Here is a 23,317-nt window from a genome sequence, read left to right as displayed (position 1 = left end):
ATATAATTTTTTTCATACAAGGTATAGGATAAGGCAATAACGTTTATATTGATATAGTCTATGTTGCATTAAAATTATACTTGTACAGCCACCAGTTCGTATTCCTCTTCTCCCCATTTGTCTCTTGTACAACTTCATCCTGCACCAGGTCTTTCCCTCTCTGAACACTACTCATCCCTCCCCCACCGCTTCACTCGGAAACTCTTGCAGGCAGCGACAGGATGTAAACAGATAAAGAAACAAAGGAAGCTATCGAAGAAGAGCCTGTTTGGTAAAAAGAAAAACAATGGCTCAATTATTTGGAGATGGTTCAGGTTCAAAGTGTCAGATGAGCAGAAGAATAATGTACTCTGTAGAGAATGCCAAAAACAAAAGTCCTGACAAAAGCTAATCTTTTTCACCATTTACAACAGCGTCATAAAGTGCAGTACGAAGAGTGTGTGAAAATGTGTGCTGCAGCCCAGACCATGAAGCCTTCCCAGCCTTTTACTCCAAAACAAACCACGTTACAAAACTCATATACAAATGCTGTGCATTATGAGAGAAAAAGTAAGTAGTGGGGCGACATTACTAAAGCAGTGGCTTATCATTTTACTGAGTCTTTCCCCTTTTTCCCCAGGGCTGAATATTTTTTCAAAAATCTCAGGTTTCTAAAAAGCACACAAAACAATAGTTCGTTACATAAATTAACATAAAACATTTGTTGCTGCATGCAGTGTTCTGTCACTGCACGTTAAGAGATCTGCCGGTGGCAGTGGTGTGTTCATTTTAGATCTGGATCTCCAGAAGACTTGCGCCAAATCATAGTCCAACAAGTAAAAGTCCAATTCAAATTAATAAAAAATATGCAAAATGCCATTCACTGAGTATTTTGCTTTGCACATTCGCTTCACTCTCTCACCCGATATCGATGCCATTCTAAACATTGTTTACTCTATGCTGCTCACACACACGCAGGGATTCAAAATTGAGTCAATGAGTCTTGCTCAAGTACTCAAAAATGTGTTCCGACAGTTGCAGAATTCAAACCAGCAACCGCCAGCAAATCCTTACCACTAGAGCCACCACTCCACTTAAGAAGAGACAGGTATACATTTTAAATTCAGAAGTGTTTGAGATTGAAAAGGTCTAAAAATATACATCTGTTTCACTCATTTGCTGGTAATTTTACCAAAACGGTTTAACTTAAAACCATTTGTAGGTTACACATAACACAACACAGTTTAGACACATAGTTAAATCTTATATATCCCTAAGAAACACAGATGGATGTTAATTTGCTTTTGAGTGATCTCCTTCTTTACATAAAAATGAAAGTGATTTTAAAAGTTTTATTTTGTGTGTTACAGGTAATGGTAAGGATGATGCATCACTTGGGCCATTTCCCTGTGTAAGAAAGGTGTCACTTGTTTTGTTTTGTCAGTTGTTATATGTTTTGTTATTATTACACACAGGAGGAAGCACTTTGGTAAAAAAAAAAAAACTCTCTACTTCAATGGAAACCCACTTTTTAAAGAGCAAGGCGGCCTTTTGTTATTTTTGATCTGTATCTTTTCTGTTTACATTTTCTTAATTGCACAGCTGTGAGTCTTTTGCTATGCAGGAAAATAACATTATTTTATTTTATTCAAGGAGTATTATTATTTAATATATGCTGATAGTTTATTTTTAAGCCATTTCTCATTTACATCTACAGCTGTATGTTAATAAAAGTGCCTATGTGACTTTTGAGATATGTGGCTTCGACACAGAATTACTTTTTGGGAAGAAAAAATATTGAGATACTGTATATGTTGTATATTGCCATTCAGCTAAAAATATCGAGATATTATTTTTGGTCCATATTGCCCAGCCCTAGTGGCTCTACATGCTGCCCTCTCTCACCTGGAAAAGCCCAATACCTATGTTAGGATGCTCTTCATTGACTACAGCTCTACATTTAATACCATCATACCTAACCAGCTGATCAAAAAACTCTATACACTAGGACTTGCTCTGTCCCTATGCAACTGGTTACTGGATTTTCTCACCAACTGCTCCCAGTCTGTCAGGATAGGCAAACACAAATGCTCCACTTTTACCCTGAGCACTGGTGTGCCGCAAGGATGTGTACTAAGTCCCCTTCTCTATGCACTCTTCACCCATGACTGTCAACCCATCCACCAGTCAAACATTATTGTTAAATGTGTGGATGATATGACTGTTATTGGACTTGTAACAGACAACAATGAAGCTGCAAATAGGGAAGAGGTTCATAATCTGACAACATGGTGCAACACCAACAACCTAGTCTTAAATATAAAAAGACCAAAGAAGTTATTCTGGACATTAGGACCACTAAAAAGACCAATCACAGTCCGTTAACAATCAATGCAGATGCTGTGGAGTGAGTTTCCATCTTTAAGTTTCTAGGCGTCACCATCTCAGAGGACCTGTCCTGGGCTGGCAACAACTTGGTTATAATAGGCAAAGCACAACAACGACTCTATTTTCTCAGGAGGCTAAGGAGAGCTGAACTCCCCCAGAAGCTGCTGATTAATGTCTATAGATGCACTATAGAGAGCATCTTAACTAACTGCATGATGGCCTGGTACAACAGCTGCACCAAAGCTGCTAACAAAGCCCTGTAGCGAGTCATAAAAACAGCAGAGGCCATTATTGGGACTGAACTGCCATCACTCGAACTCTTGTATAAGACTCGCTGTGTGAGAAGGGCCAAAAACATTCTCAAGGACAAAACTCATCCTGGAAATTCTTTGTATGAGCTCCTCCCGTCAGGCAGATGCTTTAGGTCAATCCGTGTACACAGAAACAGACTAAAAAATAGCTTTTTCCCATCTGCCATAAACTTTCTGAACACTGAATCTCCTCAGTCTGAGATCATTTTTAATTGAGCATGTGCAATAAGCTATATCGGTAATACTAATGCAATACAATATATATTATGTAATGTACTATTCATTAACAGCTGCAATAACAATTTATGGTGCTGTACTTTGAGCAATAATAATTTGCTCTGGTTACTTGATCACTTAACACTGTATACGACCTATTTGGAATTATTTGACTTTTCTTTAAATGCACCTTGGGGCTGTCACAAAAAGTAATTTCATTGTGTTACACAATGACAATAAAGTGCTTGAACTTGAACTTGAACGTAGTACTTCCGGGCTAGGTGACAATTTGTTCTCCCACCAACTTCCCACAGTGTCCCCTGGCGGCATCAGAAGACACTTTGATGTCCCACGAGAGTCCTGCAAGAGACACTTTAACGTCCCATGAGACAAAGCAGTGAGACAAAAGGACAGGTGCTGTGCAGGCTTTTAAATGATCAATGCGCAGTGCAACAAGCAGAATACGCAGCTCAGGAGCAGCAGCAGCAAACCAGCAGCTGATCCATCTGTATCTCCTTAGCATGCATTCAGCCCCCCTTCACAATGTGAGCGGCAGAGATGCAAAGTGTCTGGCGCGTAGTGTGGGGGAGGGGGTGGGCGAACAAAGCGAAGACAGCTGCTGTACAGGCTTTTGAATGACCAATGTGCAGTGCGACAAGCAGAACACGCAGCTCGGTAGCAGCAGCAAGCCAGCAGCTGATCCGTCTGTATCTCCTTAGCGTGCATTCAGCCCCCCCTTCACAATGCGAGCAGCAGAGGTGCGAAGCGCGCCCGCTGGTGGTGGGCGAGCAAAGCGAGCAGGGGGCTTTGCCCCTAGTATATATATATTTTTTTTTCTCTAGCCGTCTGGAGTTTTTTTTTGTATTTTTTGTCCACCCTGGCCATCGGACCTTACTTATTCTATGTTAATTAATGTTGACTTATTTTCTTTTCTTACTGTGTCTTTTATTTTTCGATTCTTCATTTTGTAAAGCACTTTGAGCTACATTTTTTTGTATGAAAATGTGCTATATAAATAAATGTTGTTGTTGTTGTTGTTATCCTAAATGATGTCAACTTTTTTGTTGCTCTTAAAATCTTTTAGAAGTATATTTCCAGCACATTTAAAGCACTATAACTACAGTGTTTTTACTTTATATTATTTTATTGCCTTGTTATATTTTTCTGAGACTGAAGTTGACATCATTAAGTCTGACATAATGAACCAAATAAATCTTTTTTGGTCCTTAAACAAAACTGTAAGACTGTCTTTTAAGAAAATATTAATGCAGGGTATGATTCATATTTCTGATGGGTCTACAAATCGTATCTGTTATTTTGATTGATAAATATGGTTTTCAAATAATAAATAAACTAAGCACCCTCTCTTTTTCTGCCATATTTCCCAGGATCTCTGAGTTTCAGCTTTAAATTTAACACAGTAAAATGAAACGTTTTGCTGTATGTCTCTGAGTGTCCTTCGAAAATGTATCTTCAAGCTGCCTTCATCTGTAATAAACAATATTTCTTCTTTTTTATCTCTGTCCATTTCCAGGGGCAATTTTTGATGAATCTGCCAAAAAGGATGATGAAGTATTTCGCTTGGCAGTGGCCGACCTCAACCTTAACGAGGAAATCTTATCAACAGAGAAAATCACTTTTTCTGTGACATTTGTGGATGGAAACAACCCATTCCAGGCTGTGCAGGAAGGTAGGATATTCAGGCATGTTTTATCTTCTTTCATCAAGCAGTACTGACTATAAAAGAACTCATTTACATTAAATTGGGTTGTGAAAATGGTGACAGAGTACACCTGAAATTCACACACATTTGCCTTTTTGTCAGGTACACCACTATTTTTGTGTGAAAGGCTGTTTTTCTTCCCCAGACCTCTTCCAGCTTTACTGTGACCTCATGAAATTTGTTTCTTGGTGAGATAAACCATTTATATCCCTTAAGGAATATTTTCATTGTGTCCTACAAAACGTTTGTTGTAAAAATATTTGTATGTCTTCCAAATATAAGCTGAACAACACAGTGAAAAGAAGGTTAGTTTTAAAGTGAGTGTTTCTGACGTGTCTAGTATAAAAGCTGCCCTTGAATAATGCATTTTTGTTTGAAACAGATTTCTGGTTTCTTGAACAATGAGTCCTAATGATTGTGTTTTATTACTGTATGTGTAATTTAGAAAATAGTGTCTGGGTTTTAAATCACACATATTTTTACCTAGTACAGATGGCATGCTGCAGACATGTACATGACAATGTGAGGAGGTGTTGTGTTATTTTAAATGTAAGTCTAATTAATAAAGTAATCTTATTTGTAAGTATTTTACATTACTCATTGTTTAATATGCCAAATATGAACATAGTCAATTGTATGGTTTTTAGAAAAAAATAACTCAAGTAAAGTCATATTTCAGGAAGCACTTTGTGACTTAAGTATAAAATTAAACTGCGTTTGTTTTTATTGTCTTATTTCTCTCATAAGCTGTTTGTGACGATAATTGACAGAATGCAGTTATTTTTCCTATAATTGGAGTTCTAAACTTTTTTTGAAAGAAACTCATTTTTAAATTAAGTAACAGTTGTTGACAGAATAAGATTATCGAGGGCCTAACTGTGATGTGTGGGAAATGTTGGCAATTTAATAGAAAGTGCTGAATCCTTCAAACACAGCTAATTTTAGTGTATATATGCTATATAGGAATAGGAATCCAAGGTAGAGTAAATGGATTTTTCTTTTTCTATACTGTTTATGTAAACTGTTTTTTAAATGTATGTAATAGCAAACTGTTAGTGCTGTCCAACTTTCTCAACACTATCTTTACAAGGAACTGTAAATGATTTGCCTGTTTTATTTAAGCCTTTTTTCAGGTGCATTCACATATGACACAAGAAGCACTTACTGCAATAGCCATGTCAATCAGTGTGTCTGCCTGACTGACTGTCTATCCATCTGCCTGTTCGCATACAGTATAATGACTTTGTCCACCGTGAATTGATTTTCTTCAAATTTCTCACAATTATTCCTCTAAGAACCTTTTCAAGATAGATCAGCTGTCCCTGAGATATCCGCAACAGATAGCACTGTACACAGTTTTGAAATTAGTTTAATTAGCTTGCATTAGTTTAATGTTTCATTTTTTTCCCATGATAGTGGTTATACCAACTTGTACTGTATATTTTGTACATTTTCCTGTTTTACTCAAACACCAGTCACATGGGTCCCTAATACAACACCAGGAAAGGGGCGTGCTTGTTTGGAGACTCAACAGCAGTGCCCTTCTCGTGCTGCTTTAGGTAAGTTGACCATAAAGGTACAAAAAAAGTAAATTCTCTAAAAATTAATGGAAGAAGAAAGTATTTATGCAAGAATATGTACGACTGAAATGACTGAAGTAATATTATCTGCAGATTATTATTATAAAGAACCAATGATATCATTCTGTAGCTAAACAGTGTTTGAACTAATAATTACACAAGAACATAAATCATATAAACATAGGATGGGTATAGAAAGGGAACTGCATTTGATGTATACACATGCAACAAGGACACTGTGCTACACTGTTTCAACAGTATAGAAAAAGGCTGTCTCTGCTTCAAATAGCAAGGAAAGAGCAAGATTACAGTTTGTGCCAGGCAGAAAGAGTTGCTTAGTGGTATAATGCATACATTGCTGCTTCTCTGTACCATGAGAACCATTTTGCTTTCATGTATCTTCAGACTGTAATTAAAATCATTACAATAATTGTCACCTTTGGTATTCCTGTTAAATAATAATAAAGATAATAATACAGTTTCTTTCGAAGTTCTTAGTTATTTATATAATTTTAATGAATCACTGGGTTTAAAAAATATTAATAGCTTGATGGGAAACTGGTCATTGTACTGGTCATTTTGTATTATGTCATAGTTGGTAATTATTTAGAACTTCTCTATACTTTTAAAAATGTTGTTTATAAAAAGGCTTGAGACTATAAATTTAAATAATTTGACTCTGTATGAAAAAAAAATTATGAATGAAATAATGGATGTTACTTAATGAAATTCACACTACACCATATTAATATACTGTATATTAAAAAAAAGTTTACTAAAAACATACATTTATACATTTTGTTAACTAAAAAGAAGATAACTTAAACTGACAAATGCATTAATTTAGATAATTTATTTTTTTTGTAATGTTCTAATGCAATTATATTTGAAGAAATTACTCCAGCTACCCAAGAAAAAATAGATTCAACAAGTTTTCAGGCATTTTCTAGCTTTCTAAATAGCATATATATATATATATATATACAGTATATATTTATGTATATATTTTATTACATACAACGTGCAGGGTTTAGTGTAACCTGGGTGAGTAATTTTAAGGCAGACCTAAGTTCTATAAATAGTGTTTCTTAAAATGTACCCTTCCAGAGACAAATTAAATTTATTTTGTGACTCCAAATTTGGAAAAAGGCATTGTCCTTAAAACTCACTGTAATGAAAAGAAACTACTCCCCCAGAGACAAATTAAATTAATTTAATATATTTCAGAGATCCAAATCTGGCAAAATTAATTGTCCTTAAAAGTCATTGTAGTAAAAGGGAACCCCCTCTCTCCAGGTAACTCTAAGGTAAAAATATAGAGTTCCAATTTAGTCTAGTGTCTCTTCCTGACAAACTGGCAAATGTGTGCAAAATTTTATTGAGACTGGATTAAGGGTGTGGAATTGTATAAGGAAGAAACACAGGCACACACATGCCCATGTTGTACGTAGAGGTTATATATATGAAGGATGGTCAGACAAGCTATTGAAATTGAAAAAATATCTTATTTATGTATAGGAAGAGGAAACAAATATAGAACTGATGTCAGTGGACCTCCTTGAAAGTGAGATTGATTGTGTCATTATGAAAACGTCCATCTCCCCTTGTTTCACCAGTCAAAATTAAATCCACATTTAATAGTAAACAATTGGGATTGTTGATTTTACCCTGATTTGATTTCATTAATCCCTCAAGCATTGCCTAAAACACAGAGTACTATTGTGAAATGACCATCATTTGGCAAACACATTTAGCAAAGATTTTAATGTTATGGATGACTGGATTAAGAGAGAAGAACAGTGTGCACCAGGCAGTAATAAGCAATGATGAATTGTGCTTTGCTCACACACAGTTCAGAATTTTGCAGGTTATATATTTTCTTTTTACAATAATGCTAAACACAACTGCTCTCTCAATAATGTATTAACTGAATTATTCAACTTAAGTTAATTGTTATTAGTTAGTGTACAACTAACAGTATACACATTGTACATAAAGCACATCTTTAATGTTGGCAGTTCCTCAAAATGAATCACTCTTTAATATTTATATTCTTCACTTAATGCTGCAGAGCTTTTTTAATTGAGATTAAAAAACTCCATATAAGATTCAGAATCACACCCATAAAGGTTCTTAGCAGACATAAAAAGTTTCATTCTCATGAAATTGTAGTGATGAATGACAGGAGATAAAATTCTGTTGCATCCTTCATATTATAAGGAGTGCAAATTGTTTAATCCTACAGTACTTTTAATAGTGTTATTAATAGCATGCATTGTCATAAGAAGATTTACAAAGTACCATCCAAACATGATTACCATTGTATAGATGTATTAAGTTAATCAATAGTACCCAACAAAAGAATGATAATAAATATTAATAAATTATCTCTTTCATTGTCAGTCATCAGTCAGTCAATGTTCAACTCACTATATCCTAACACAGGGTCATGGGGGTCTGCTGGAGCCAATCCCAGCCAACACAGGGCGCAAGGCAGGAACAAACCCCGGGCAGGACACGAGCCCACCGCAGGGCACACATACACACACCAAGCGCACACTAGGGACAATTTAGGATCGCCAATGCACCTAACCTGCATGTCATTGGACTGTGGGAGGAAACTAGAGCACCCAAAGTAAACCCACGCAGACATGGGCAGAACATGCAAAATCCATGCAGGGAGGACCCAGGAAGCAAACCCAGGTCTCCTTACTGCGAGGCAGCACTCTTTCATTGTGCTTGATACAATTAATATTATTGATAACAAAAAAAAAACATGCATAACAAAACAAGAGAGAAAAAAATCTTCTTCCTAGTCTGATGTGGTTCTTTATTTTTCATCCATCAGTATTGCATTTTGGAGTTTTAGGAAGTCCAAGCCTACCCCCACAGTATCACGTACAAGACAAGAACCAATTCTGTTCAGGGTTATAAAATACTTTGGAAAGGTTTTAAGAAAGTTCAAAGTAGACTATGAGTTCATTACTTTTTCATAATGGATAGTGATATTAAGAGGGGCAGAAGAACAGAGAAAAGAATTACAAACAGTCACATAGTTTAGAATGAAACTGTTGCTTGTCTAGGTAACACAGTTTTCCTCCAGATTTAAAAGTCTTATGCCAGTGTTTGCATGCTTTGATTGTGAATATTGAGTAGGAACTTGAGCTGCTTTTTATTTGATTTTAATTTTAGGTCATGAAAAAATATCAAAACACTTTATTTTCTAAGAAGTGGTTAATGCTTTTTATTCCCCAGTGATCTTGGGTCACTTGAAGCTATATTACACTATGTTCAAAAGCACAGAACCGCCAGGGTATTTTAAACAGTTATTTTAAAATTAGTAATTTAAAGTCAGTCATGAGATAAATGTAAATGGAAGTACCATCGTGCAGGAGTTTGCTATTCAGAAGTGCACAGATGAGCACTGGTAAAAAGGCCCAGCTGTCTGACCACAGCAAAATCAGTGGCATGAACCCAGTGAAAAAAGATCTGGATGAACTGAATGAAACACAGATATGGCACAAAAGTTTACTGAAGACATATTTAATGAGAAGTGCACTCACCAAAGGAATTGTAAAAAATAGGCATGGAGGCATTCACAAGTAAACTTTAGAAAAATAGTTGAAAACAAGCAGACAAAATAACACTAGACTGAAAAAAAATCCAAATTAAAACAAGCAACAAATAAGCCATTGGACCAGTCTGGGGAAGCCCAACTAAAGGCTGTTACATAGGTAGCAACATACAATACTCCAGTGAAGTCCTTCTTAGCTTTATTTCTCCTTCCTCATGAAAATATGATGATTTATGTTAGGTAGAATGCCCAGAGGGGACTGGGCGGTCTCTTGGTCTGGAACCCCTACAGATTTTATTTTTTTCTCCAGCCTTTGGAGTTTTTTGTTTTTCTGTCCACCCTGGCCATCGGACCTTACTCTTATTCTATGTTAATTAATGTTGACTTATGTTTATCATTTATTGTGTCTTCTATTTCTCTATTCATTTTGTAAAGCACTTTGAGCTACATTTTTTTTGTATGAATATGTGCTATATAAATAAATGTTGATTGATTGATTGATTGATGTGTCTGTTGTACAAAAAGTGATGCCCAACAAAAGCCACTGACAATTTTAAATGTAAAAAATAATTATGTTTAAAATTGCTTTGTAGGATTCAGGCCCTCCAGGTAAAACCAGAGACACTTAACTGCATAATTACCAAGAAAGATGTATGCTTGTGTTTTTTTATCTGTAACACCCATCCCTTAGTCTTTTTCACCATCTTATTCCTCACAAGCCTGAAGGGCAGGACCTTGGGTAATCAGGGAAGTAATCTTTGGCATCTATTCAGCTAGATCTCGTGTTACTAATTTATATTAGCAGTGACACCATCAACGTGCGTATACTTGAATTAATAGCTCCTTAATTTTCTAAACATTATAAAAATATCAAGGAAAATATGCACAACTTAGCATGAGAATCTAAATAAAAATATAATACAACAATACACTGTTTTAGATATATGAAACACAACATTAACTTTACCAAAGCTTAATAACAGTATATATTTGCCAAGCAAGTGTGGTCATTAGCAAAACTAATATACATGCTCTTATAAAAATCTTCTGCTTCCTCCTCTTCAACTTTTCCAACTTTTGTGTAGGCTCAATGTAGTTGATCATCTTTCTCCACACAGCTTGTTGCTGCACCTCCTCCCCAGTCAAACCCTTCATCGTCAGATCTTCCTTTACTTTGTCCATCCACCTTGATTTTGGCCTCACTCACTTTCTGTTCCCCTGCACTTCCATTCCCATCAGTTTTTTGCCCACATATTCATTGCATCTCCTCATCATCTTCCTGTGCATATTTAATCATTTGTCTTTAAAAGCCCATACCTCTCCACATCCTCTTTTCTGGTGCTACAAAATACAATGTCATCAGCAAAAAGCATGAACCAGAGAATTGGTCTTTTATCCTATTACTCAACACATCCATAATCAGATCAAAGAGGTAAGGAATTAAAGAAGATCCCGACCTGCAGACCTACTCTAACTGGGATCCCGTCTGTTACCCCTAACCTGCTTTTACTCCTTATAGATATCTTAGATAATCCTTGCATATATCTCTGGTACTCCCTTCTCTCTCATGCACCTCCAGACCTCTTGATGTGGCACTCTAACGGAACCCTTCTCCAAAATAATAAACACCATTTGCAAACCTTTCCGTTTTTTTTGACGCTTCTCTATGAGCTGTCTTAATACAAAGACTGCATCAGTTGTTCCTTCCCTATGGTTCTCTCTTCCCTAAGCCTTCTCTCTATAACCCTTTCTCAATTTTTCATTGTGTGTGACATCAACTTTATCTCTATAGTTTCCATAATCCTGAATATCTTCTGCATTAGATCCCACTACACATCTACTCCTTCTTCTCCTTACCTCTTACACACTTCTGCTGATATTTCTTCTAATTGTGTTCCCTTTCCCTTTTTCTTTCTTTTCAGTGCCTCCTTTACTTCCTCCCTCCTTATTCTTGGTATTAGTCCTTCCTTTTAAACTCCATCCCCAAATACTTCACTTGAATTTTTTTCATTTAACAGCTTTTCAAAGTATAACCACTTCCATCTATTTTTGATCCTATCATATTACTCAAGGCCACAACTTTATTATCTTTCATCTGCTTTGCTCCTAGCCTTTGCTATTCTAAAAATCATTCTCTTGCCTTCTTTTGTCTCCAATTCTTCATACACTTCCTCAAAAGCTTGTGACTTTGCTCGTGCCACTGTCCTCTTTGCCTCCTTGAGTGTCTACCTATACATTTCTCTGTCCCCCATGGATTGGTACGATGTTTTCATTGTCCCCTTTTTTGCTTTTATCACATCACTCTGTTCCACCACCATGTCTCTTTATTCCCTGGTGGGCTCCTTCCTGTCCTACCCAAAACCTCTAAACCTACTCTTAATACAACTTTGGCATTCTTTTCTCACTATTCCTCCACACTCTTAAATGACTGCAGCTCATTTAAAAAAAAATCTCTAAACATGCTCTTAAGCACCTCCTCTTTTCAACTCCACCGCTTTATCCTTGGTGATAATCTGTCGTGGCGAAAAATTGTCACCAAAAGTTTTTTACCTGAAATGACGGCTATTAGGACTCAGAGGATAGGCAAACAGAGTTTATAGCTTTATTGCTATAAAACAATAACACAGACTCAACACAATTCCGCCAAATCAGACTGAGCCCCGAACAGTTCAGAAATCAAAGTTTATATAATTATTTCTTATCATCCTGACCTCACTCAAATTAGCTCATTCACTGTTCTCTCTGACTCCCCTCTGCACCTGTCCAGTAGATATTTTAAGCTCTCATGGGAACCATTATTATCTCCTGACTTCCTTCTGGAGCTGGCCACCAGTATTTTTACCGTCTGTTCTTCATCTTTATTTTCTGTTTTGCTTATTTTGATTGGTCTCTGCCGGGCAGATGTTCCCTTCTTCCATTTTTGGGCTTTCTCTTATCATTTCCTTTTCCTTGGCCTTCAAGCTATTTTATATTTGGTGGCTAAAGCTAAGCTTTAATTAAAAAGAAATATGGTATGTGCCTTTATTTAATCATTTGCTTGGCAGACCTGACTTGCATTAATATCTGCACTAAGGTTAATGCTTATATATATATTTCTGTATTTATTTATGCTAAAACATGAATGTACTAATTTTATTTTTCATATATTACATCATCTTGACCTTGTTATAACAATGCCTTTGCTGTTTCTGCTGACTCACTATTCCAGCTGGCTTCTCACATGCCTACCATGACCATTTTCTGTATTATGTCATTGGTATATTCCTTTCTTCCTAGCCTTCAAACAACAGGTATTCTTATTCCCCCTTCTTTTGTCCTCGATAGTTTCTGTGCGTCATTCTCTTCTTATTTTGTCCTTCCTTTCCCAATGTTGGCAATTTTACTTCAAGCCTAACTAAAAATGCAATATGACTAATCTTTTTTTATTTAACTATTTGCTTGAAATTCTACTTTATGCTAAATCTAATGCTTCAGAAGCTGTTAATTAATTTTATGCTAATACATACATTTTTATTTTCCATAATATTTACTCTGGTTCTATTCTCCTGTTGATTCTGATCTCCCAGTCCATGCCAGTCCAATCACCAAGACTTTATGCCACACTGTCACAGTTTCCCCATTTATGACGTTACATTTCTTCATTTCTTCCAGTTGAGAGCTTCTCTTGATATATTTCACTTTCTCTTCCTCCACTACTGAAACTCACAAGCTGATTTACTTTCTTTTTTAAAAATGTATCAACTTTTACCAAATCAGAGCATGGAAAAATCTACTATCCTCTTCCCTTCCCCATTTTTCTCCCCTATTCCTCACCCTTCATGTACCCTCTCTATCATCTCTCTACTCTTTCATACATGTCCTTTCAGATCACTGCTAACAATCACTTATTCTCCCTCTTGTACCACCCTAAGATCTTTATCAATTTGTGCCTAGAAAATGTCCTTCTCCTCTTCCTCACAGCCCACTTGAAGAGCATGTGCATAAATGACACCAGCACTTATACAAAAATTGAAGGAAATAGAAGGCAATGTTTACACTACACTAACCATCCTTATAAAATATACACAAAGTCGATTAGCAATAAACACCTTTGCAGGCCTTACAGACCTGTCTTTCAGGAAGACAATAGCAAATCAAGTATTGGCCCCTTCTCTTGATTAATGCAAGCAAAAGAAATCAAAACATAACACAAACAATCATTGCCCAGGTAGAAACAGTTACCCACAGTGTTCTGTGGTCCTTACTCTTGTGGGAAATCCTCAGTGAATTCACATCCTCTCATGATGCCATTCCTTTCCTAACAACTTGGTAATTGGTAATAGTGCAAAGTTCCAAGCACAAATTACTGCTGTGTTCAGCCATAAAGAAACTAAATGCTTAGCACTCCAGTGATGGAATGCTGCATTTGCAGTGAAAACTTGTTGCTACACAACACTTAATTGTTGTCTACTTCTGCACACAACAAAAATCTTCTGTCAGTTTTGTTGTGCTAATACTCCTTGCAGCTTCTTCCTCCCTTCTCCCTTGACATCATTCTTGTGACTTATGGCAGTTCCTGAGCCTTCTTCATTCCTATCTTTCTCTCTCTCTGTCATTCTCTTACTCTCTCTGTCTCTCACTCATCCCCCTGTCTTTTGACAGGATTTCCTGAAAACATTATGTTTGCCAGAACACCCTCTGAACTTTTCAGTGCCTTACTAACTCGCACTTGAACTTTGCCAAACATCCTGCATGACTACCAACATTTCTCTTTAGGAAACTTCTTCATTAAAACTATTCTACCATAATTCTCCACATGAACACTCTGTGATGCTCTCAGTGTTAAAGTCCTGCAAACTAAATTAAAACAGTCCAGTTCAGCTTTGTCATCATTGTTTCTAACTAACCTTTTTTCAGTAAATATTTAGCCTCCTGCAGAGATTTTGGATTACATTTGGAACTGAATTAAAGCCAAATAAACTTTATTTCCCAAGACCTTTCAAAAGTGGGTGGATATCCAAATGATTTTTCAGTGTTTTGTTAATTTTCTAGTATATTTAGAAAGTTCACAAATCTGTATGCAGCCCTTACAAGGATCTCTTATGGACTTCCTCTTGTAGTGGTTTTTAAATTACAATAAAGAAATACAGCCACACATAATGAGCCATGTAAATGTAGTGTTTGTTCTTTACCACTTATTTCAGAGCAAATACAGTGCCCATTGTAAACTGTAATATACTATATAATCAGAATACAAAATAGAATCTCATAAGCAATGTAAATTTGAATGGCTTAGACAAAGATACAATCCTCAGAATAAAGAAAATATAGAAAGAAATATAACCTAGAAGAAGAAATAGTTATTATAAGCATGCAGAATAAGATAAATTTTTAATTTTAACGTTTTAATGTTGAGAAACAGTATTTCAATTACATAGAATTTATGCATAATCATGTAAGAATGTATCTGTGACCATTTGTTTTATATCATGATAGTTTACAAATAATTGAGTTGTAAATAAATTGTAGATTATGAGCATGTTTTCTCTAACAAAATATTATATATATATTTCATTATTGTAATATTTTACAAGCATTGTAAATATATTTATTAGGAAGCCAATAATTTTTAAACATGTACCTAATGCTAGCAAGTGATTTGTTTAATGCTGGTGAGTGAACCTTGTAAATTTATTAAAACAAATCTTTAACAGATAAAGCATAGCTAATTGAAGATCATGCATAGCAATCAAATATAGGAAGCTTGTTGACAGTAAAATGACAATTTATTAAAACCTTCCATGATAGAATGCATGTTGCAGAGCTTTTTTTATTGAGATTAAAAAACACTTCATGAAGTGAAGGGAAAAATTTGAATGATATTGGCTTTTTGAATGCCCTGCCCATCCTGTCTGAATAAGTGGTTTAAGAAATTGAATAGATAGATGAGCTATTTGAATGCTATAATGGTGAATGAAAAGTGCAAAAGCCAGTGGCAAGAAACAGAAAACGTATTGTTTACATACCATACTAGAAATGTAAATTGAACTGCTCTTAGTCAAATTTTGCTCTTCCTTTATACTGAATTTTTCAAAGGAACCAACTGCTTTCAACTCATGTTTTGCATGTTCCTCAATTAGTCAACTCGATAGTGACTGCTCGCTGAAGACAATAATTCACTCCCTTTTCCCTTCCCTTTTTTGTGCCCTCCCAGCCCTTTAAAAAACATCTTATTATTTGAAATATTCAGAACTAATTGAACTTATACTTCTATCGTGTGACTACTAAACAAATTAAAATAACTATAATATGCCTGCACCCCAAATCCATTTACCCATGGGTTTGTTGGCTCTTTGCCAGCCTGGATTTTATAACTAATGAGTATCAAGGCCTGTTGACCTGGTGAAGGAAAGTTAATGAGTGTGAGAACATTTCCCTAGTGAAACTCCTTTTAGGTTGGCACGGTGGCACAGTGGTAGCACTGCAGCCTTGCAGTAAGTAGACCAGGATTAATGTTTCAATTCCTCCCTGCGTGGAGTTTTCATGTTCTCCCCAAATCTGTTAGTGCTTCCACTTCCTCCCACTGTCGAAATACATTTATTTTTGGAGAACTGTCAACACTAAATTGGCCCAAATGTGTGTTTGGTATGTGTGTGTGTGTGTGTGTGTATGTTTGCCCTGTGATGGACTGGCACTCTATGAAAGGATTTTTCCTGCCTTGCACTCTGTGCTTGCTGAGATAAGCACTGCAGCACCATCTAAGCTCCCAGTCCTCCAAATCCCCCCAGGAGCCTGGGGCCTCATGTATAACACCGTGCGCAGAACTCACACTATAACATGGCGTAAGTACAAAATCGGAAATATGCGTATGCACAGAAAAATCCAGATGCAGGAATCTGTGCGTACGAAAACTTCCACGTTCTTCTGCTACATAAATCCCGATCAGAGTGAAAAGTAACGCTTTTGCATGCGCCTGCTGTCCTGCCCCAACTCCTCCCACAATTACGCCTCCTTGAATATGCAAATCAATATAAATAGCCCTTAAGCTCAGCCTTCTGTGAAAAGACAATGGGAAAAGCACAAGGGAAAATATAAGAATTTCAGTCAATACCAAGTGGAGGCAAGGAAAAACGTACTATTTGTTGGTTTAAACGGTGGTATAAACAACAAAAGGAAGTTGATCGAGTGACATAGCATGTCAGAGAAACTTGAAAGCTCAAGTTCACAAAGTCGCACAGTGCCCAAAATAAAAAAGGAGTTGTCACATATCAAAGTCGCCGTGAAGAGGCGAGTTATAGCCCACCGTCTGAGTGTCATATGAAGGCTTATTAGGCACACAGTGGGAAAAAGGCACGAAATGTCAACTTTAATCTCGAAATTTCCACTTTAATCACGTAGTTTATTTTATCATTAATGTAGAACATCATAAACTTCATCTTAAAATCGTTTAATTTACTAGTTTCTCAAATCCCATTGTAACTAAAGTAACTCGTTAAATGTTTTTTTTTTTGTATTTGATCTTCTATGTGCTCTATGTGTGTGAATCACTACGTGCTTCCATGCTTTCTCTTTCTCCGACAGGACACACAATCCATTACATTCGTAATATTACAGCTCTCTAAATAATTAAAATACTGAGATGTATACGTGATATCTTTTTCATGATGATAGGAATGAAAGCATGTTATTAAACATGGGAACACGGTGGTGCAGTGATTGTGCGTGACCTTTGATGAAATTATTGCAGCAGTACTGTCTCTTTCAAACATACTAACCTCCAATTCCTGTCCTTACTTTTCTTTCTCCAAATACCCAATCACCACACAATCAGCTCTGTAATAGACGTTAAGCCATCTGTAAGCTTACAATGACGATTCTTCAAAACTTTTAAGGAACACTGAAATATCTTCGTAGTACGTGTTTAGTTATTCTATCTATCTATCCTCCCAGTGTCACGCCAGCCCAGCAAGTATACAGCACAAGGTAGGATCAATCCGTGAACTAGCTAGTGCTGCGGCACCGTGTCCTCACATATTTAATTATTAAAAATACAGATTATTTAAATGAAGTTAAGGTTTTATCTGTATAATATAATCAACATATTTTGCTGCATTTCATCTTAAAAATGATATCGTCATCATATGTAAATATGCGGTTTATAAGGTGGTGCAGGTTGTGCAATATTATAACTGTAGTGCAAGTTTACGGTGAGGTGATTGTACTTATAAGTACAAACAGTTCTACAAGGAGCACTTGATTGACTGATTGACTGTGTTTAAAGTTCTTGGGATGAAACTGTTTCTGAACCGCGAGGTTCATATGGGAAAGTCTCTGAAGCGTTTTGCCGTGGCTGAGCCAGCATGTGCTTGATGCTGTATCCCGATAATTCTCTTTCTGATCAGCTGCTGCTATGATTCCCCACTCAGATACAGTGATATAAATACTCTGAGTGATGCAGTGAGAGTAATATGGAAAAAGATGATTCGCTGTGGCAACCCTTAATGGGAGCAGCTGAAAGAAGAAAAAGAAGGTGCGGTGACAGTAACAACACTAAAGCAGTTATGGTATTTGGAATACTATGGCTATTCCCTGGACCATTATATTGTTACAGGTTAATTACAATCAGATGCATTACATTAATAAACAATATGCGGTTAGTTTCAGTGTATTTATAAAGCCGCATCAGGAATGTGGATCTAAGAAAGAAAGGGTAACCACACAGGAACAGCAGCACTGCTTTGATGCTGGGTGCCGCCAGTCTGCAAAACTGAGCGCAGAACTTGCGTACGACAGGGTATGAGGTACCGTGGAAATGTACGTGGCTTTATTCCAAGTTTAGGTTTTATACATCGTTCATACGCAACATTTCTGTGCGTACGCATCGTTTATACATGAGGCCCCTGGGCCGGATTAAGTAGATTAGAAAGTGACATGACACGAAATTCCTTATAAAATCATGTTGCCCCTGACTTAATGAGCTGAATAAGGTTAAGAGATCAACATTTTTGCCTCCAACATTTGGGTTATGATAATTGGCATTAAAATTTGTGAAAAAAAGTTATTTCTATATTTGTTCTTTGGTACACTTACTCTTCAAGGAAATTTGTCTAGATAGTTTGATTTTCATTGAGATATCTGTACACAGTTATAAAATTTAAAAATCTCCCTATAAAAAATCTCCCTAAATAAACAGAGGAACATTCTGTGTGCTTCAACTAAGAATTAGCTTACTATTTCAATTTTCGTTTGACAACAGTTACATCAACCTGTGTATTTTGTATATTTTCCTCTTTTTCACCTCTGATAGTCACTACTGATGGTAAAGAGATCCATACTACAAGTTAATGAAACACCAGCAGACTGACTGTGTGCGCAGTTATGAAGTCACTGTTACTGGCTCTGTCTGTGAGCATGGGATGACAATCCTCAAAAAAACCTATACATCAGCCACAGATAGTTATGAGAAATTAAACAAATGAGGATGGGCAGTATGCATGGGCATATATCCTACACAAGTCATCCTATATTATAGGTCACCCTATAATTTACCATGCCACATTTTCCTGATATCAGTAATGGTTATTCACTGTAATAAAGTTTGTCTTTCATTTTCGTTACTCCGTGACATTTGTCATAATTGAATAGCTTTGATAACTCCATATTGTGAAATTTACAGTGGCCAAACATGGTCAAGCCAGGAAGAAAACAGTTACAAAAGTATTTTTTTGGTCCTGTTTATTGCCAATTGCAAATTGTCACAGTGTGTAAATATGGGGTGTGTTTGTATGAGTGAGTGGGGTCCTTATGATGGACTAGAGTTCTGTGCAGTCCTGTTTTCATCATTTTCCCTAATCCTGGTGAGATAGACTTTGACCCCCACAATCCTGAAATGGATTGACAAAGTTGTAGAACCAACCTACTGAACTCAGTCTAGTGAGGGCTACAGAAGCTGCATAGCCATTGGATGCACATGAATGTTACACCGCATGTACATTTTCTAACTTTTTTAAAAGATTAGAAAAAAAAAACCCATACAGGATAATCTTAAGACTGAAGATATGTGTACTTCAAAATTATATTATGTTTGCTAACCAACTTTTTAATGTTTTTAGCTGTTTTCAAGTACATAGAAGACTGATATTTATAGTGGTAATATTGTATATCTAGACAACTAAAAAGTTACTTAATAAAGACAACTAGGTAGCAATGACAGCTAATTGTCATGATCTTGGGAGTACCTTAGTAATAGTGCCAACAATAGTAACATAAAGCTCCACAAAAGTATAAGGATGATCCGTCAACCTTCAGCTTGTAAATATATAAAGAGGCAGATAAAGATTTTTTTACAATAAAAGAATTATTTTACACATAAATTCTATAGCACAAGGAATATTTGATGTCAACAAAGCCACAGATGGAGTTGCCTTCCTAAAAATAGGCAATCTAGTAGTAAACATGTATCAAGACAAAAATACAGAGAAAAGTCAAAAAGAACAAAGATGTCAAAAATCCAGGAACTACATAAATCATATTTATAATAACAATCAGAAGAATTTTGCAAGACCAGCGCACACCATATACTGCAAAGGACAATATGATTAATCAGTCTTTAAAGGACTAAGGGTATTCCCTAGACCAGGGGTCTCCAACCTTTTTTCCCCTGAGAGCTACTTTTACAAAATGAAAATGTCTGAAAGCTACTCATGTTTTCTAACGTTTATTCTCATAGCTTATTTCAACCCAAACAAACTAAATAAGCTTGTTTTGCCTGAACATTTACAAAATGTTGGTGTCCACAACTCACATTTTGCATTAAACATCACAAAAAATATTTAGTTCACCTGCAAGTGCATTTTGTATGTCTGTATGCATTTTCTAGTGTATCTCACACTATTGAATTAAAACATGAATGCTATCAAAACAAAACAATGCAATTACAAATACACAGATATTATTTATTCATTTGTCATTTTGTTACATGTCACTGTTTCACTTCACAAGAGTATTCACATATCCAGTTGCATGTGTGATGTGCTTTTTAGTTAGTGAGATGACTGCCACTGCATGGAGTCAACAAGAGAGGTGTATGGTGGTATTGTGTATGTCAGTCTTGTTCTGAACTTTGATTTCATGACATTCATGTCAGAGGTATGTAGACTCAAACAAAGTAGACATTTTCACAGCTGCTTGGTGAAGATTCTTATATTTATCTGGCTCTACTAAGCTCCAGAAATGATGAGAATGCTGTTGAGACTTTAACTGCACATTATTTTGAAGGTTTACTAATATATCTATACTAATAAAAGGCAAAGCCCTCACTGACTGACTGACTCACTGACTGACTGACTCACTGACTCATCACTAATTCTCCAACTTGCCGTGTAGGTAGAAGGCTGAAATTTGGCAGGCTCATTCCTTACAGCTTCCTTACAAAAGTTGGGCAGGTTTCATTGCGAAATTCTACGCATAATGGTCATAACTAGAAGCTATTTTTCTCCATTTACTGTAATGGAGTTGAGCTCGAAAGCCGTGGGGGGCGGAGTTTCGTGTGACATCATCACGCCTCCCATGTAAAAAAAGCGCTTAAGGAAACATGCATTATATAATTAAGAAGGCAGCGAAACAATTAGAAGCGAGCGAGTGAAATATAAAACCATATTCAGCGGCTCACGTGAACTGACGCAGTGCGCAGACAAAAAGGTGTTCCGAAATACGCATTTTGCTGATAAACTGAGTGCACTGCGCACTGAGTTCGCACGGCGGTTTGGTGACTTTGAAGAACAAAAAAAGAATTTTACTTTGTTTCACAACCCATTTGCCGTCGATGTGGAAACTGCACCTGTGCAGATTCAGATGGAGGTGATTGAGCTGCAGTGTAATGGCACACTGAAGGCAAAGTACGATACTGCAGGGCCCGCACAGTTTATTCACTCCATTCCCGCACAAATGCTCCAGCTCCGTCTACATGCAGCTCGAACCTTGTGCATGTTTGGTAGCACATATCTGTGTGAGAAGCTCAGTCATGAAGACTAACAAAACAGCACACAGGAGTCGCCTCACTGATGAGCACCTGCAGTCCATCCTGACAATCTCCACAACACAGAACCTCACACCAAACATAAACAAACTTCTTGCCAAAAAAAGATGCCAGGCGTCCAGCTCTGATAAAATGACATAAGAGCAAAGACAACTGAATGATTTGATTTGTTATTGCTGAAAAGAACAAATTTTATTTATATTTCCAGGTTTTGTTATGCACCATGTTCATATTTGAATTTGTATAATTTTGACAGGATATATTTTTATGGAGAGCAAAATCTTTTGGGATATTTAAAATTTAAGTTTATTTTTTATATAAAATTAGATAAGAGTAAAGAAATTTGAATATTTGTTCTTTTAAAATTTACTTTATTTCTAACCTGTATAATTTAGACAGGATATATTTTTATGGAGAGCAAAATATTATAAGTTATTTAAGGTTTGAGTTGATTTATTCCGGAATAATATTCTGTCGACTAAATAAAAATTCCTTCTACTTAAAATTTAAATAGAACTTGAACAGAAACGATAGTTCATAATATCCATGCAGACTTGCACTTAAGAGTGGGAGTCATCCGTTTTAACAAACAGCGTATTGCACTTATACGAAATACCCTGTCCATTTAATTATCTAGGAATGGATAAATAAATTAAGATTTTGTACAAATAATGTTTTTCATTTTTCTTCCTTCATGGATTCTGGCACCCCCAGCAACAGTTGCTAGCACCCCAAAGACTGTATATATGTGTGTATATATATATATATATATATATATATATATATATATATATATATATATATATATATATATATATATAAGCTGCTCAGAAAAATTAAAGGAACACTTTGAAAACACATCAGATCTCAATGGGAAAAAGAAATCCTCCTGGATATCTATACTGATATACAGTAGACTGGGTAATGTGTTAGGAACGAAAGGATGCCACATCGTTTGATGGAAATGAAAATGATCAACCTACAGAGCCCTGAATTCAAAGACGCCCCAAAAATCAGAGTGAAAAAAGTATGTGGCAGGCTAGTCCATTTTGCCAAAATTTAATTGCAGCAACTCAAAATTGTACGCAGCACTTTGTATGGCCCCTGTGTTCTTGTATACATGCCTGACAACATCGGTGCATGCTTCTAATGAGATGACAGATGGTGTTGTGGGGATCTCCTCCCAGATCTGGACCAGGGCATCACTGAGCTCCTGGACAGTCTGAGGTGCAACCTGGTGGCATTGGATGGACCAAAACATAATGTCCCAGAGGTGTTCTATTGGATGTAGGTCAGGAAAGTGTGGTGGCCAGTCAATGGTATCAATTCCTTCATCCTCCAGGAACTGCCTGCATACTCTCACCACATGAGGCCAGGAATTGTCGTGCACCAGGAGCCACTGTACCAGCATAGGGTCTGACAATGGGTCCAAGGATTTCATCCTGATACCTAATGGCAGCCAAGGTGCCTTTGTCAAGACTGTAGCGGTCTGTGTGACCCTCCATGGATATGCCTTCCCAGACAATCATT

General features: G+C 36.4%; 1 protein-coding gene across 2 annotated transcripts in view; it reads left to right on the top strand.

Moving 5' to 3' along the window:
- Positions 1 to 23,317, top strand: part of grid2 (glutamate receptor, ionotropic, delta 2) — a 2,157,968-nt gene that overhangs the window by 431,089 nt on the left and 1,703,562 nt on the right. For both annotated transcript variants that reach the window (XM_039751125.1, XM_039751126.1), the window contains exon 2: positions 4,429 to 4,584. In XM_039751125.1, the coding sequence (XP_039607059.1) occupies positions 4,429 to 4,584 (156 nt within the window). The remainder of the gene's footprint in view (positions 1 to 4,428; positions 4,585 to 23,317) is intronic.

The sequence above is a fragment of the Polypterus senegalus genome, chromosome 4, assembly GCF_016835505.1.
Source record: "Polypterus senegalus isolate Bchr_013 chromosome 4, ASM1683550v1, whole genome shotgun sequence".
In the NCBI taxonomy this organism is placed as follows: domain Eukaryota; kingdom Metazoa; phylum Chordata; class Cladistia; order Polypteriformes; family Polypteridae; genus Polypterus; species Polypterus senegalus.
Note: the sequence above shows the minus strand (reverse complement) of the source record. Positions and strands in the feature narration are given on the sequence as shown.